Raw genomic sequence first — 14,975 nt, 5'->3', positions numbered from 1 at the left:
TTTTAAAAATGTAATTTTATTTCAAACTGCGGTTCAATCGTCGACCCGACGTCATCGCGGGGCGGGGCCTGTGCTGTATTGGGACATCACGTGGTCAGTTTACAACAAAATGACGTTGCCCTTTATTAATAAAACTTGGATTTGTGTCATTGTGGTCAAATTTACCATCAGGATCCCGTCAAGTTGCACACATTGTTTTTTTTAGTCGGCCCTCTGAATGTGATTGATCATGTTGGGCTCTAACAAATAAAAACGATCGCTTTAAGCAAATGAGTACATTATCCAGGACAAACAGTGCATTCAAGATAACTTTTTTATCGGCCAGCCAGGAACTAAATCAAACAATCCACCTTCAACTTGGCCCTCCCAGTAATCCCATTAAACCATTTAGCAACAGCGGTAACAAAAGCAATCAGTGATGCAATCATGAGGGCTCAGGTTCAGATTAAAGCCTCCAGCTCCTTCAGTCCACAGTTGTTGGCGTTTCCATGGTAGTGTGAAGACATCGGTGCAAAAGCGCCGGAGAGAAGCTCCAGAGGAGAAAAACAAGATTAGTGCCCACATGTCCTGACAGCAGGAGCTCCTTCCGACATTAGAGACGCGGTGTGTGCACAGGGTTCAACTGCTGCTCCAAGGATCTTTCTGTTTTTCTTCCTGCCTGGTGTTCCGACAAACATCATGCCTGGAGATGGATTCACCAGCCGGATCAGGAACTTACTGCGTTCTCCGGCCAGCAGACAGAGGAAGGACAAGAGGGAAAGTCTGTCGAGCAAGGTAAGACAGGTATCGATGCCCAGCAGATACAGCCATTTACCAAAATATATAATAGAGTTTAGCTTTCTAAAAAAGACCTGAAGTTCACTTAAGGCTCATCACAACTGTTATCAGTGCTGCACAAGGATACCTTTTCAGCTCATTACTCATAAGAGGCACTATAAAAGAAAAAAACGTTGTTGATATATTTTAATATGGAGGTTATAAAATTCTATTTGAAATGTTGCCAATTTAATAACGTGCACCTATTTATAACTGTTTTATTACTGTGCAAACCTGGAAAATACTCTGCACAGTCTGCTTTGTTTTGATCCGTGAAATTGTTTTAATAAGCAGTGGATAACACAAAGAAAATGCTTTAAAATTAATTTACAATTAATAATTAGCATTAAAACCCAAGCCTGAAATGGAGCTGAAGAAGAGTTGACGACCCTCACAGCTGCTTCATCTGCTGACACACTTTATCTGCCTTCTGTCACATTATCTGTTTATGAGTCTGACCTTGCACTTGATCCTTTACCCTTTTAATCAAATCGACATCAAATTTTAGAGATTCTTTCCCCAGGAATGATCACATCACACAAACCTTACACCTAATGGTAATATGTTTTCATGCCACTTGTTCTCACAACACATGTCTATCCAGGTGACTTTAGAGAAGGTTCTCGGCATCACGGCTTCGGGAAAGTGCGGTCTGGCCTGTGACCCACGTTCGGGGTTGGTGGCCTATCCTGCAGGGTAAGAACGATGATCTCTGCATCCTCATCTCGAGCCCTAACCATCCCATCTTTGACATTTCCCTTGACCTTTAGAGGGCTTGACGTTGCCATCAGTCCAGCATCAATTTTTAAAACACGAATTAGCTGTAGCGTCACATAAGCTTCTGTTTCTGTTTAAACACATTAATCAATGCTCATGCTTCTGTGACCCCCCCACCACACACACACACACACACACACACACACACACACACACACACCCACACAGCAGCAGCAGCCCTCATTAGCTTAATCATACCATGGGATAGCCTTCAGACTTACTGCATTGGTAAATGCATGAATGAGTGTATTTGTTGCTCTAATCTTGTGCGAAATGTCTTAACAGGTCAAAGCACAATGTTTAATTATGGATCAAGAGAGATTATTAAACTTGTGATTCAAGCATTACACCAGAGGTTGTCAGAAAGGTTGAGGTTTTTGATCCGCATGCATGTGTGAGATGAAGAAAAGAGTTTAGTTATTCATTTTTTGAAAATAAGAATTGTATGAAAAATACATTAAGTATTGTGCATAATTGTGTAAATGTAATGCAAAATGCAACGTCTTGCAGTGTCTTTTTTTTTTTTTGTGTAGGTGTGTGGTCGTCTTACTAAACCCGAAGAAAAACAGACAAAACCACATTATCACTTCCAGGTGAGCTGAAAATGTCACCCAAGCAGATGCAAAGATGATGTTTTCGGGGAAAAAAAGTCAAATACAGTATCAAAGCAGTAATACCTACAATGCTTTTGAAGAGATTAGGTAAAGGTAAAATCTTTGGATTTAGATGCTGTGTGTGATTTTTATTGATGTATTGTTAATTTCTCTGTGATCCGCCCCTTTAAAATGTTAAATATCAAGCATTTCTTTCAACTTGAACAGGAAGTCCATCACAGCTCTGTCTTTCTCCCCTGATGGAAAATACTTGGTCACAGGAGAGGTGAGCTTCCTCGTGTTTTCTTTTCTGAAATTTTCATTAAACTTACTTTGAATGTTCAAATAAATGACATTAAATAGTTAAAGTGTGTTATAAAGCATGTTCGGGCAGACTGAGAAGAGCGGCGCTGTTGAGTTTCCAGCATAAACTGTAAAGACAGATGAGTTTTGTACTCATAGTTTGTCCTTTTGTCCTTTCTGGAATGCAGCTGAATGTTTCTGCATGGTTTTTGAGAACATTCCAGCAGGACTTAAGTCACAGATCTCCCTCCTGTTCCGCTGCATCCTGTACTTACGTATGTTGTACTTACAGCGTTACTATACTAATCTGCTCCATCCAATCAAAGCTGATTAAAGACTCTGCTGTGCAAGTGGACGCCATAGCTGCCATTCATAGAGCAAGGTTCAAAGGCACATCAAGGATTAGGGTTAAATTAACGACTGGATGGATTTTAATATTTTAAACATGGCTCTTTCGGCTCTTTTCTATTTTTCTGGGCGATTTAAGTGGAGCCACAGCCCACGTCCTCAAGGCCGTCTCTCAGCGACCTACAGTGACCTTTAAGCAGTTGCTCTGCTCTGTTAGAATTAGCGATTACACAAATACCCCTGACCTTTGATCCTCGAGAGCGAATAATGTGGGCATGTCCAGGACGGCAGAAGAGAAAAATTTGTATTCAACAATCGCCTCACATTATGCTGCACATATACCCCTGTCCTGTCCATCAGAGTGGCCACCTTCCAGCAGTCAGGGTGTGGGACGTGGCCGAACGGAGACAGGTGGCGGAGCTCCAGAGACACAAATATGGAGTCTCGTGCGTGGCCTTCTCCCCCAACGGCAAATACATCGTCAGTGTGGGAAACCAGCATGACATGATTGTCAGTGTTTGGGCCTGGAAGGTAGCTTCATTTTGCTCCACTACATTTTGGAGGCTAATCTTGCAGTTTTTCCTGTCAAGCGTTGTGGTCTGAATGTGTATTGTGCTCTCCTGCAGAAAGATGTGGTTGTGGCTGCCAACAAGGTGTCCAGTAAGGTGACGAGTGTGTCTTTTTCCGAGGACAGCTCCTATTTTGTCACAGTGGGCAACAGGCATGTCAAGTTTTGGTATCTGGACCATTCCAAAGCCAGCAAGGTTAGTATATTTGGTTCGTTTAGAATAGCCTTTGAGTTATGTTTACCTCCATATTTTGGAGGAGGTAAACAAACATAGAATATAACCTTCTATAAACCCAGTTGGGCTGATCTCATCTCATCTTTCTAGGCCAGTGTCCCGGTCCCTTTGCTTGGCAGGTCAGGGCTGCTAGGAGAACTGAGGAACAACTTCTTTTGCGATGTAGCCTGTGGACGGGGTTCTACATCTGACTCCACCTTCTGCATCAGCTCCTCTGGACTCCTGTGTGAATTAAACAGCAAGAGAATGCTTGAGAAGTGGGTGGATCTACGGGTGAGGGCAATATTTACCTTTCCACCATTTTTCCCTGGTGTTTCATGTACCTAGACAAAATGGTTCTTTTCAAATATTGACAATGATGGAGACTATAAATTGCCCATTTAGTGAATGGTGTGAGATCTGTCCTGGATTCCTTCCTCTGGAGGTGGCTGCGCCACCCACCGTGGGCCGTATTTTGCAGATGAATGAAGGGATGGATGAATTTACAACTTGTTTATGATAATACAGATCAATACTTACCCAGTCCATTTCATCGAAGTGGTAATTCAAAAGAGGAACCTCATCCTGTTGTATTTGCAGGGAGACAGAGGATAATGAGAAAATGTTTTCCTCACTCTGTAGATGTGTCCTGCAGAGTGTTGAAGCACAGGGAGCTAAACTGTAGAGACATTAAAGGACCGTGTACCATATGCATCTGTGGTTACCTCCCAGCTGGGATGGTTTTAGTGTACAGACAGATGAAGGTGTTCAGGTTGTGCCTCTGCCTTCTGTCTGAGGATCAGCGAAGGATTAGCAACAGGGCAGCAGACAAGTACAGGATGTTTTTGGAAGCCTTCCATTAAGAACTTGTTGATGTTCCATTCTGTTGCCTCTATTGTTATAGGTAGTCATCAGTGATTGGATGAAATGAGCCATCAGTAACTAAGTGACATTTGTGCCCCGCTTTTAGACTGGTACGGCCCACTCTCTGTCTCTGTCTGAGGACACCATCTTCTGTGGGTGCGCCGATGGAACGGTGCACGTCTTCAAGGCCGTCGACCTGCAGTTTGTCTGCACGCTGCCAAGGCCACACCCCCTTGGCTCAGATGTCGCTGCCGTCACTGAGGCGAGGTGAGACAGGTGTAACGCGGTCTTTACCCTGGCTTGGATTCACTGAAGGATCAAATGCTCTCTATTTTAGGAGTCTGCTGCCTCAAGTTGCGACCTTTTTCCATAGAAACCTTCCTAATTTTAATTAAATGATGTCTGGGGACCGCTTACCCCAATTCCTTCTTCCAGTAGAGTAGCGTTCTTCTGACAGTGTTGCCATTTTATTTGTTGTAAAGCTGAATTTCTTTAAAAAAAAGTCCCCAATCTCTTTCCCATCAGCCACCTTTTTTCCACCAAGATGGACGCTCGTTACCCAGATGCCATTGCGGTGACCTTTGACCCTGCCAGCCACTGGCTCAGCTGTGTTTATAATGACCACAGTCTGTACGTGTGGGATGTGAAAGATGTTAATCGGGTGGGGAAGGTGCACTCTGCCCTCTTCCATGCTTCCTGTGTGTGGGACCTTGAGGTAAACTATGAGTGCTAGAGATTAATAAGTGTAATTTAAATAATATTACCTGAACACATCCACTCTTCGCTCTCAGATATTTCCAGATCTTCCTGATAAAGTGCGTAGTGGTTCGTCATCCGGCGTGTTCCTCAGCTGTTCTGCTGATAACACCATCAGACTGTGGCACATGGATGAGTCGACACGTTCTCAGAACATCCTGAGCACTGTGAGTTCAGCATTAAAGATGCATTCAGGTGCCAGAGTTTCTCAGAAAAAGGATTTCTTCATCAATCGCTGCCCTACAGGATCTTCAGAATGTAATCTATGTCAGTGGAAATGCTACTGCCTTGCTGGATCCAGATTGCACAGCGAACATAAATACAGACAAACCAGGTGATGGACAGACGGCAGAAACCAGGACGGGCATCAGAACCATCTGCTTAAGTCCAGATGGCAAACACCTGGCGTCTGGAGACCGTAATGGGATGCTGAGGTAATAGGTTGAACTTGAGTGCGGTGGCAGGCGGAAGTGACCTCTGACCTTTAAAACGCATCAATTTCTTTCCTGCAGAATTCATTCTCTGAGCAGCATGGAGGAGGTTCTGAAAGTAGAAGCCCATAATGCTGAGATTCTGTGTCTGGAATACAGTAAACCAGGAACTGGTGAGTGTGTCAGCGATGAATGTGTCTGGCTGGGTGTCCATATGATACATGATGAATACGTCTGGCTGCTTATAGGTCTCAAGCTGCTGGCAACAGCAAGCCGGGACCGTCTGATCCACGTCTTGGATGCCGACAATGACTACAGTTTAGTGCAGACTCTCGACGAGCACTCTTCATCCATAACAGCCGTCCGCTTCGCTGGTGAGCCACTTGAGAGTCTGTTAAGATCTGACAGTTAATCTTTTCATAATCCGAGCTTTCATCTCCCTTCAGTCCCTCCTTCTAATTCACTTGCAGCGCTGCTTGTTTAAATAATCAATGACCGCTCCACATATGTATTCAGGTGGAGCTCTGTTTAAGGCCCTTCTCTCCTCTGATTGTCTAATTGGTTCATTCCTTTTCTGTAGAAAGAGTAAAATGCGTGCAGTCTTGGGTTAAACCTCGTTTGTCAAGAAAATAGCAAAGTTTCTGATTTGTTTTACCAACTAACGAAAGAGTCGAATAATCCAAGAATGATTGGCTAATCAACTCTCTTCTCCAGCCTGTGAAAACAGTGTGAGGATGATCAGCTGTGGAGCGGACAAGAGCATCTATTTCCGTACGGCCCACAAGGTCAGACACGTCCAAATCGACCTTAAACTGTTAAACACGGTGTTTTGGGATATAAACAGCTCACAATTGAACAGGATATTTCCCTATTTTTAGTCCCCGTGATAAGGCATGCTAACGCTAACGGTTGCTACTGCCATGCTCCTTTTTTAAAAGCACCAAAAAATACCTTCTCCGGGCTTATTGTTTAATATTTTAGCAGTGCAGAATATTTTATGTAACCAGCAGAACATATTGCTAACCTAGAACACTTTCATTTTACCCAATCTCTGAAGTTGCTTTCCATTAAGAATTCAAATCACACCTTAATCTGTTTGGTTTTTGCGTGTAAGTACAACTCCGCAGCACAAAAAGTGCACTGGCCTGCAACTCATATAACTAAAAGGGACCACGGAGACGTCACTGCTGCTGCTTTTCCTCCGGATTTGCTTCTGGGTTACTGGGACAGTTTTCTATTCTGTCAGAGTTGCATAAGTCAGTTAGGTAAAAACTCAATTCAGGCCACAGCAGCATTGTGGAGCACAATAAACAATGGCCTGTTAATCCACTGCATTCAGACATTTATTATAGAAACATCTTGTGACAAACCTTCGAGCTGTATAAAAGTTAAAGGGGCATCTTCTCTTCGGCCTTGTTTCAGTGTTTTGACAGGATTTGAATAAACCTTTGTGTTGTAATTGGATGCCACTCACACTTTAGGAATAGTGTTGTTACATTTAAGTGATTCTATTTCATTAACGCTGGTGCAAAAAAGTCGCTGCAGCTTTTTAATATCAATAATTGCATCCTGCCTTGTACATGTACATACACACGTTAATGACAATCAATACACAGAGCTGCACCGTTTTCTCATCTGTCCATTTATCCTCTTTGTTATCATTTGTCTGTGGGGAACCAGACTGACAGAGGCACTGAGTTTAGACGCTCTCACCATATGGTCAGGAAGACCAGCCTCTACGACATGGGTGTAGACCCCACCTGCAAGTACGCTGCTGTTGGCTGCCAGGACCGCTGCATCAGGTGTGTGTTTTTTATTCTTTTAAAAATAATCTACCCCAGATATTATTGTTTAGGATTCTGAGGTCATCAGGTTCCCCTCTGTACACAGGATTTTTAACATCAATAGCGGCAAACAGAAGAAACTCTACAAGGGATCTCTAAGCGAGGATGGAAGCCTGATCAGAGTAACATTTCTGGGCACAACCCACGCTCCATCTCTATATTTGCACAGTGTGTTGACTCTTTCTTCACTCTTTTGTCCTCACAGGTACAGCTCGATCCGTCCGGTCAATACGTGGCCACCAGCTGCTCTGACAAAAACATCAGCATCTTTGAGTTCAACAGTGGGGAATGTGTGGCCACAATGTTTGGACACTCTGGTAACATGCATGTTTATTGGTACATCATCTACTGTCACACAGATTTAAGAAAATGTCTTGTCCTGCAGAGATTGTTACCGGGATGAAGTTCACCAACGACTGCAAGTACTTGATTTCGGCATCTGGGGACAGGTAGGGAATAAAAATAGACTGGAGAATGTACCGCTTCTACAGTGCAAAATGCAACTCCCAAATAATAAATGCAGGAAACACAAACTAAAATGTTATATATGCATCGCAAGATATAGTTTTAAACTCCTTGAATGAATAAAAGAATGATCTGCAGAACGATTGCAAACTCCAGAGGTCCGAATGTGAATTTTTGCTCTAAAGTAACTGCTACTGTGGATCAAGTCAGTCTCCGAATTAAAACCGTCTTTACTCTGGGCTGTCGGAGGAAATGAGCAGCCAAATGTGTTTGCAGACATTTTCCTCAACAGTCAAGCTGAAATGAAATGCTGAATTTTTAATGCCCGAATGCTTTTATCCATCAGCTGTATCTTTGTGTGGCGACTCGCTCCAGAGCTGACGATCAGTATGAGAGAAAGACTCTGGCAGCTCCAACAAAGGCCCGATTCGCCACCCGGCGCCACCTCTGGTCTCAGGTAATGGCGTCTGTGCGCTCGCCCACAAACCTTTTCGTGAGACAACACCAGAATCTTCATCATTTCGTCTGGCTGTCGCCGCAGGCACGAGCAGTCCGCCGCCCCCATTCTGAGTGGCCTTTCCTCCGACAGCGACCACGAGCACGAGGATGAGGACGGGGCAGAGAGCGAAGGCTGCAACAACTCAGAGGACATTACGACCAACACGTCCTCTGACAGCAGCCAGGGAGAGGAGGACACAGGTATAAACTCAGTATAAACTGTGAAAGGACAATCTCTGAGCTCCTGTTATTCCTGTGATGTAACCATTTGTGCTGGAAAAGCGTGGTCCTGACCTTTCCCTCTCTGCAGAGTGCAGCTTTAATAGAACCAATTCAGCCATCAAACGAACGATATTTCATTTCATTGTAAAGCTTCTGATTATTATGCTCTTCCGTACAACAGGTGGCTCGGATGAAGGGCAGGACTGGGAGCTGGCAAAGGTCGGTGCTTATGTCTGATCACAACAGCACAAACAATTTATCTCAGGCTCAGTTAAGTTGAATTTTGAACACAGTACAAGTGCACGGTACAATGCATTCATCTTAACAATATGCAGTAGTATTAATGTGTTGGACATTTGATTAATGCTTGAGTAAATGCCTAAAGGCTGCCTCCATTAGATCACTTGAGAAGGAACTGAAGTGGTTTTAGATACACTGCATGGCTTCACACATGAGATTAAATCCTCTGTGCTATACCAGAGTGGAAATGCTCTCCTGCTGGGTCTTGAAAGTGATATAAAAAGCTGCGTGAAATTCATTCTGAAACACACAGCGTGCGAGTGGGAGTTATAGAATTCAATCAGCTTCATTACAGATTTGATTTCTTGGATGAAAAATGCCATGGGAATGATCAAGTCCAGCTCCTGCGATTGTTTTCGTTGACATCCTGTCCGCTCCCTGTTTAAGCATGGCGCCTGCCCCGTCACCTCTGACCCCTCTAAACGACCTCGGAGGCGTTGGTCTCGGCGCATGGGCTCCCTGGAGGTGATGGTCAAGTCCATGTTGGATCTGAGGCAGCTGGAGACATTTGCTCACAAGAAAAACGGCTCCTCTAATGAAAAAGAGAGACAGAGCACGCCCAGCCAGGTATGTATGGAGCCGAGGTGGAGGGAAGAGGGTGGCGTTTGTATGCTGTGCTGACGCCCATCATTTCCTGCAGCTGGGCAACAGAGCCAAGAGACATCAGCCCTGGTTGTCCTTGCACTCCTCCAAGGTCATCCGGGATCCTGATGGAGCCGCCTCTTACCCAGAGGAGAACCAGGAAGATGCAAGTCTCCGGGGCAGGTACCGTACATCCCTGCTCAGGGCTCACAGAAACACTGACAGGGAACAAAACTGCTGAGGATGTTTGTCTCTGTCTATTGTTGCTTGTGGTTTTCCACCTCTCACTCACTGCTGTCAAACATCAGCGGTCAGGTGGAGGAGGGGCAGGACCGCAGGATGCAATGGAGGGACAGGCGCAGTGACAGTCAGGAGAGCCACAGCCCGGACAGCGCTTGTTATGTGAGCTATGACAGCGGGGGGTCCAGCCCCGATTGTAACCTGGATGGTGAGCTCCATACTCCTTATTCAAAAGCCACTAAACACCATATTTGTTCTGTAAAATAATACCAGTCCTCACATGGAAAATATTAAAAATAGACTTAAACTACAGTATGTGACTAAATAGAAAAATACAGCGAAATGTCTTTTTGTAGATGGAAAAGCCTCAATTTACCTGTTGAGCTGAACTTTTCAAGCTTTGAAGAAACAGTTTGCACTTTTAAAATAGTGTAAATCAAATCAGCGAGACATCCATTATCGGGATTAATGTGACGGACATGGAACCAGTTTAACATTTCTCAATGGTCTATTTTCTGTTGCTTGAGGTTTTTACCATTTTATTTCCCAACAAAAAAAACGACTGCCCTGAATCGACTTTAATAATTCACCATGTGGGTTTCAGTGGAGCAGACAACGTAATAGCGAGCGGGCTTGAATAGAAACGTCCATTTGAATAGCTAGAGTATAAAACACACAGCCGCCTTATATTTTAATGTTCTGTATTTCTTTGTGTAGTTAAAAATGTCTTCATTGTGTGTACATAATAAGCTTAAATGTAATTGAAAGCCATTATCGCTGCAGTGTAGAACCTGCTGAAACAGGTCTTGAGCACACTGAAGCCCGAACCATTTCAGTCTCCACCTTGATAAAAATTGTCAGCTGATGAAAGTGTTTTGGCCCCTTTTTTGTTGGATGTACCAGTTTTATTGGTGTTTCCTTTCGGGGTTTATCTGTAACCTTCTGTTGTGCCTTTTTGCCTTTTCAGACTCCAGAGACTCGGACTCCATGAGCCTGGACAGCTCTGAAGAAGACAGGGTGGAACAGGTGCTACAGGGAGCCATGACGAGCGTGGACGAGGCTCTGTTGAAGGTGACTGGAGCTGCTGAGCATGGCCAGGAAGATTTCCTCAAGCAGAACTTTGAGACGTTGACCCAGAGCTGCAGCACAGGTATGAGACGCCAAACACTAACATTAAAGGGATATTTGGGCGTTTTGGGTCAGTATGGATCAGTAGATAAGTGTCAAATTTATGTTCTCTAAAATGTTGAAAGGTTCCTGTTATTGCCTTCATGCATATTTTCCAATGTTGGGTATCCGTCCACAGCAGAGCAGAATGCCATGAGGCCGAGTATGTCTTCACGTTTTCTGGCCAGAGGACACAATAACAGGTAGTGTTGACCACATCACACCAGCATGAGCATCAGGTTTTTATGAACTCTTACTGTTACACCACCAATACAACATCATGGTCAAGCTAACTAGTCAGTTTAAAATATCAATTTTGTGTGCACAAGATTAACAAATATACTCTTAGATTACAGATGCATAAATGCAGGAAATCTGATGATAAAAACATCTGTATTGATTTTCATTCTTGGCTCAGGTTAAATATCTCTTTTGCAACAACAAATGATTAAATCATTGCCTTTCAAGGTCAAGTAGCAAATGAGTTTGTGCATCGTGCATTTCATTCCTCTTCTCCCCTCACTGCTTAATGACTTTTCTCTATGAAGGGGCATGAATCCTCCTGCCAAAATACATGGAAAAGATCAAGACTGCCACTCCGTTAAGCCTCCTGTGTCAAAAGGACGACCCTCGGTGGTAAACAGCACCCAAGATAAGACCCCTGTCTCATCTGGCAGAAGCGAGGGAACAAGGTAAAAAGACAAGACTGCAAATGTGGTTTATTTTTCATTTCTGCCACTTTGGCACACTTGGATAAATGAATCATGAATGCCAAAGATCAAAAAGCCCCAACGTTATTCTATTTGAAGTCTAAAAACAGGTTATTAAACATTAATAAACACACATGGCAGGAATAGAGTTTGACAGACAGGACTTCCTGGAGGCTCACAAGGGTACAAGACATTTTTATGCTGTTTTACATTGCCACAGATCCTTGTACATTAATAATAAATAGGAGTAAACAAAAGCAGAGAGAAACTCAACTTTCATCTAAAATAATTATGCACATTTAATTACATCAGAATTTCTGTCTCCCTAGACTAACACATAATCCTTATTTAAGTAAAATTACAGTAAATGTAGTGCCATGCTTAATGTGATATAAGTGCCAGTTACATAGCTTTGAGGAACTTTATTGTAACTCAAAGTTCTTCTTTTCCGTGATTACATTATAAAAGACTGACAGAGTATTCAATTTTAAAATATTCTGGTTTTAATGTCTCTCAACAGGTCTGATAATCCACAGCAAGACTGCAGTTTTAGACTTCGACCCCTGAAGAAGAAGCAGACTTCAGGGTCCCACCTGTGGAGGCTCTCCAACCCCCCGTCCAAATCTGTGCTGCAGCTGGACAGATCCACATCCTTGCAGAAATCCCACTCTGCCATTAATCTGTCCTCTGACTGTATGTTCCATTGGTTTTTGCGTGCTTTTGTTTTTAAAATTCATGTCAAATAATTCAATATATTTGCTGGGTACATGTTATAAAACGGCAGCCAAATTTTTCGGAGGTAAAAATAACGTGGTCTTAAAATGAAATGATGTTTTTGTATTTTAGAAAGTCATTTATTTCATCTCCTGTATCTTTGTCTTAAGCTCCCTACTCATCTGCGCCATCTAGTGACAGCCTCCTGTCAATAGAGTCATGCAGGAGGCCTCAGCATCTTTTTCTGGATCATGACTCTTCTCAGCCACAGTTCAAATTTTCTTCATCCTCCTCTGGGTCCCCGCAGTCACCACAGGTGACCCTGCCCTGGGAGATCCCCAGACAGAAGACCCAGCACTCCTACATGAACCATACTGCAAGCTCCTTGGCCAAAAGCAGTAGCTCCACCTCAGTGGGAGAAGGCCTCCAGACAAGGACGCCGCATGACTCCCCTTCCACTCACAAAAAAAGAAAGTCCTGTGAGGAGCTGGAGACCCATTCTGCCCTGCTCAGCTCGTCCTTGTCATCGCCGTCATCTCTCTCGACCAGCCCGTCCCCGACGTCTTCATATCCCACCCCTGCAGCATCAACCAGTGGTTTTAACCCGAACCCTCCGCCCTCTCGCATCCCTCTTCTGAAGCAGCCTGTCAGCCCGAGTCGCAGCCTGTGTCTGGAAGGGAGGCCACGCTCCAGTTTGGCTGGTGCTTCCGGATGTGAAATAATGCTTAATCCAGGAACTAGAGGTCAGTCACCCTTAGAACCAAGAATGGATCCGGAGCCCTAAATTGAAAACCTGTGTTAGTGTAGGACTTTGAACATATTCTGCTGTTTGCAGCTCGTGTCAGACATCTGTCCCTCAGTTTGGACCATTCTTTCCCAAGTTTTCTGCCAGTGAGGCAGAAGAGGTCCTCTGTTTCAGAGAGGTACGTGAATATGTTTAGTCTCCACGCTGCTAAACTTTTTCTGCAGTTATTACTGGGCAGTCAATTTGCCTAAAAATGAGCTTAAACATTAACTGCAGATTTCTGACTTTCCCCTCCAGCTTTAGGGAGCCGGAAGCAGCAGCCGTCGCCTCAGAGGATCCTCTGCTGTCTGAATGCTCAGGTTTGTGCAAATTGTGAGAATTCAATTTGAAAAACCTCATCCTGTCGTGGACGCTCCTGCCCGGCTGTACGTTGGGTGATAACCACATCACAGGCCAGCGACATTTCAATTTCAAGTCATAAAATGAAGCCATAATTGACCCTGAGTCCGCAGTTTTACCCACAGCAGTGTTTTCCTGAGGAGTGGGAAACGTGGCATCATTTTTCCCAGGCTCACAGCTCATCCTTGTGTTGTTTCTTCCCTTCTTCACATACAATATTCCTGCCTGCACTCCAGACTTTAGCTGAACATGTTCTGTTTCTCACTTCTCCTTGATAACTGAGGAAATGCTGGTCTCTGAGCCCCCGACTCTCCCTGTCTGTCTGACTCTGCAGATCACTCTGTCACCGTGGAAACTTGCAGGCAGGTGGTTAATGAGCTGAACAACAGTGTGAGGAAAACTCTCCAACTCTATTCTAAGGTGATTTCTGTGTGTGAGGGAACGAGAGAAGGATGGGAAAGTGAAGGAAATAAGGAAAATATATCACAAAGTACGAACAGGGAAACAAAAAAATAGTACCAAATATTTTTGAGAAGCGGCACAGCTTTTCTTTTCTACATAAGTGGTTCAAAAATTAAATGCAGTCACGCAGAAAAAGACACTGAGATGCAGCCGAGCCGCCTTCCTGTTTTTCACTTGGATGTTTTCCATTAAACCAGGTGCTGCAGCAGCCCAGCCAAGATCAAAACGAGATGAGGAGCATCCTGTCGGAGACCCTGCTGACAGTCAGAGCTGAGCTGGACGCTCTCCCCCACCCCTCCTCACTGCGTGTGGAGCCAGAGGTCAGGGGTGAGGGGGCTGAGGGGGAGAAAACCCTGGCTCTTTTGGAGCAGTACGCAGAGTTGCTGCTCAAATCTGTGGAGAGGAAACTGGACTCCAAGACCTGATCGCACCGTGGATCTGCAGGAGATGAATTTCAAAATGCTGCAGAAATCACTTTTAAATTAAAACTGCAGCCCACACGGAAGCACTTTGATCTACACTTTTGGTATTTGCACATACTGTAAATCTTTAGAAACCTATTTTTTAGACTAGAGAATATTGATTTGTCTTTGCACTGAAAAGCTAAAGTTTGCCTTATTTTTTCAATACTTTTTTCCTTTTGATTATTGTCAGTTATTGTTAAAAAGATGCTACATTTGTTGTTTTATAGCAGTGTTTACATGTAGCTAACATTCATCTTTTATCCAGGTCAAAGTGTTGCTCACTTTCTGTGGCCTTTATAACAATTTTTAAAGGCCGTGTGAGATAAGATTTTCTGTGTAATTCGTAATTTTTTTTACCAACTGTTTCTACTATGTTTTAGAGTAATTGTGCGTAATTTAAATTCTGTCAGTCTTACATCCTTTCTACAGCACCTTTTGTCTTTCTTAATGCACAGTCAACACTGCTGCACTGTTTTTTTCATCTAAATAAACA

At 43.8% G+C, this 14,975-nt stretch overlaps 1 protein-coding gene across 1 annotated transcript; it reads left to right on the top strand.

Moving 5' to 3' along the window:
• Positions 1 to 627: 627 nt before the first annotated feature.
• On the top strand, positions 628 to 14,975 carry LOC101079388 (mitogen-activated protein kinase-binding protein 1-like). Its single transcript, XM_011612007.2, has 33 exons — positions 628 to 774; positions 1,421 to 1,512; positions 2,127 to 2,186; positions 2,415 to 2,472; positions 3,198 to 3,368; positions 3,464 to 3,601; positions 3,731 to 3,913; positions 4,590 to 4,750; positions 5,009 to 5,198; positions 5,275 to 5,406; positions 5,486 to 5,673; positions 5,752 to 5,843; positions 5,919 to 6,044; positions 6,385 to 6,455; positions 7,351 to 7,472; positions 7,561 to 7,636; positions 7,720 to 7,831; positions 7,900 to 7,963; positions 8,326 to 8,436; positions 8,521 to 8,678; positions 8,881 to 8,918; positions 9,387 to 9,566; positions 9,640 to 9,764; positions 9,890 to 10,029; positions 10,789 to 10,971; positions 11,128 to 11,191; positions 11,537 to 11,680; positions 12,219 to 12,391; positions 12,583 to 13,155; positions 13,248 to 13,335; positions 13,455 to 13,516; positions 13,891 to 13,976; positions 14,216 to 14,975. The coding sequence occupies exons 1-33, from the start codon at positions 679 to 681 to the stop codon at positions 14,441 to 14,443; spliced, it is 4,485 nt and encodes a 1,494-aa protein (XP_011610309.2). The 5' UTR covers positions 628 to 678; the 3' UTR covers positions 14,444 to 14,975.

The sequence above is a fragment of the Takifugu rubripes genome, chromosome 16 (genome assembly GCF_901000725.2).
Source record: "Takifugu rubripes chromosome 16, fTakRub1.2, whole genome shotgun sequence".
NCBI classification, from domain to species: domain Eukaryota; kingdom Metazoa; phylum Chordata; class Actinopteri; order Tetraodontiformes; family Tetraodontidae; genus Takifugu; species Takifugu rubripes.
Note: the sequence above shows the minus strand (reverse complement) of the source record. Positions and strands in the feature narration are given on the sequence as shown.

Coding starts and splice junctions, on each gene's coding strand:
- LOC101079388 (XM_011612007.2), top strand. CDS start 679: ATGCCTGGAGATGGATTCACCAGCCGGATCAGGAACTTACTGCGTTCT. Junction 4,751..5,008: donor GCTGCCGTCACTGAGGCGAG/GTGAGACAGGTG, acceptor CTTTCCCATCAG/CCACCTTTTTTCCACCAAGA. Junction 7,832..7,899: donor CACAATGTTTGGACACTCTG/GTAACATGCATG, acceptor CTTGTCCTGCAG/AGATTGTTACCGGGATGAAG.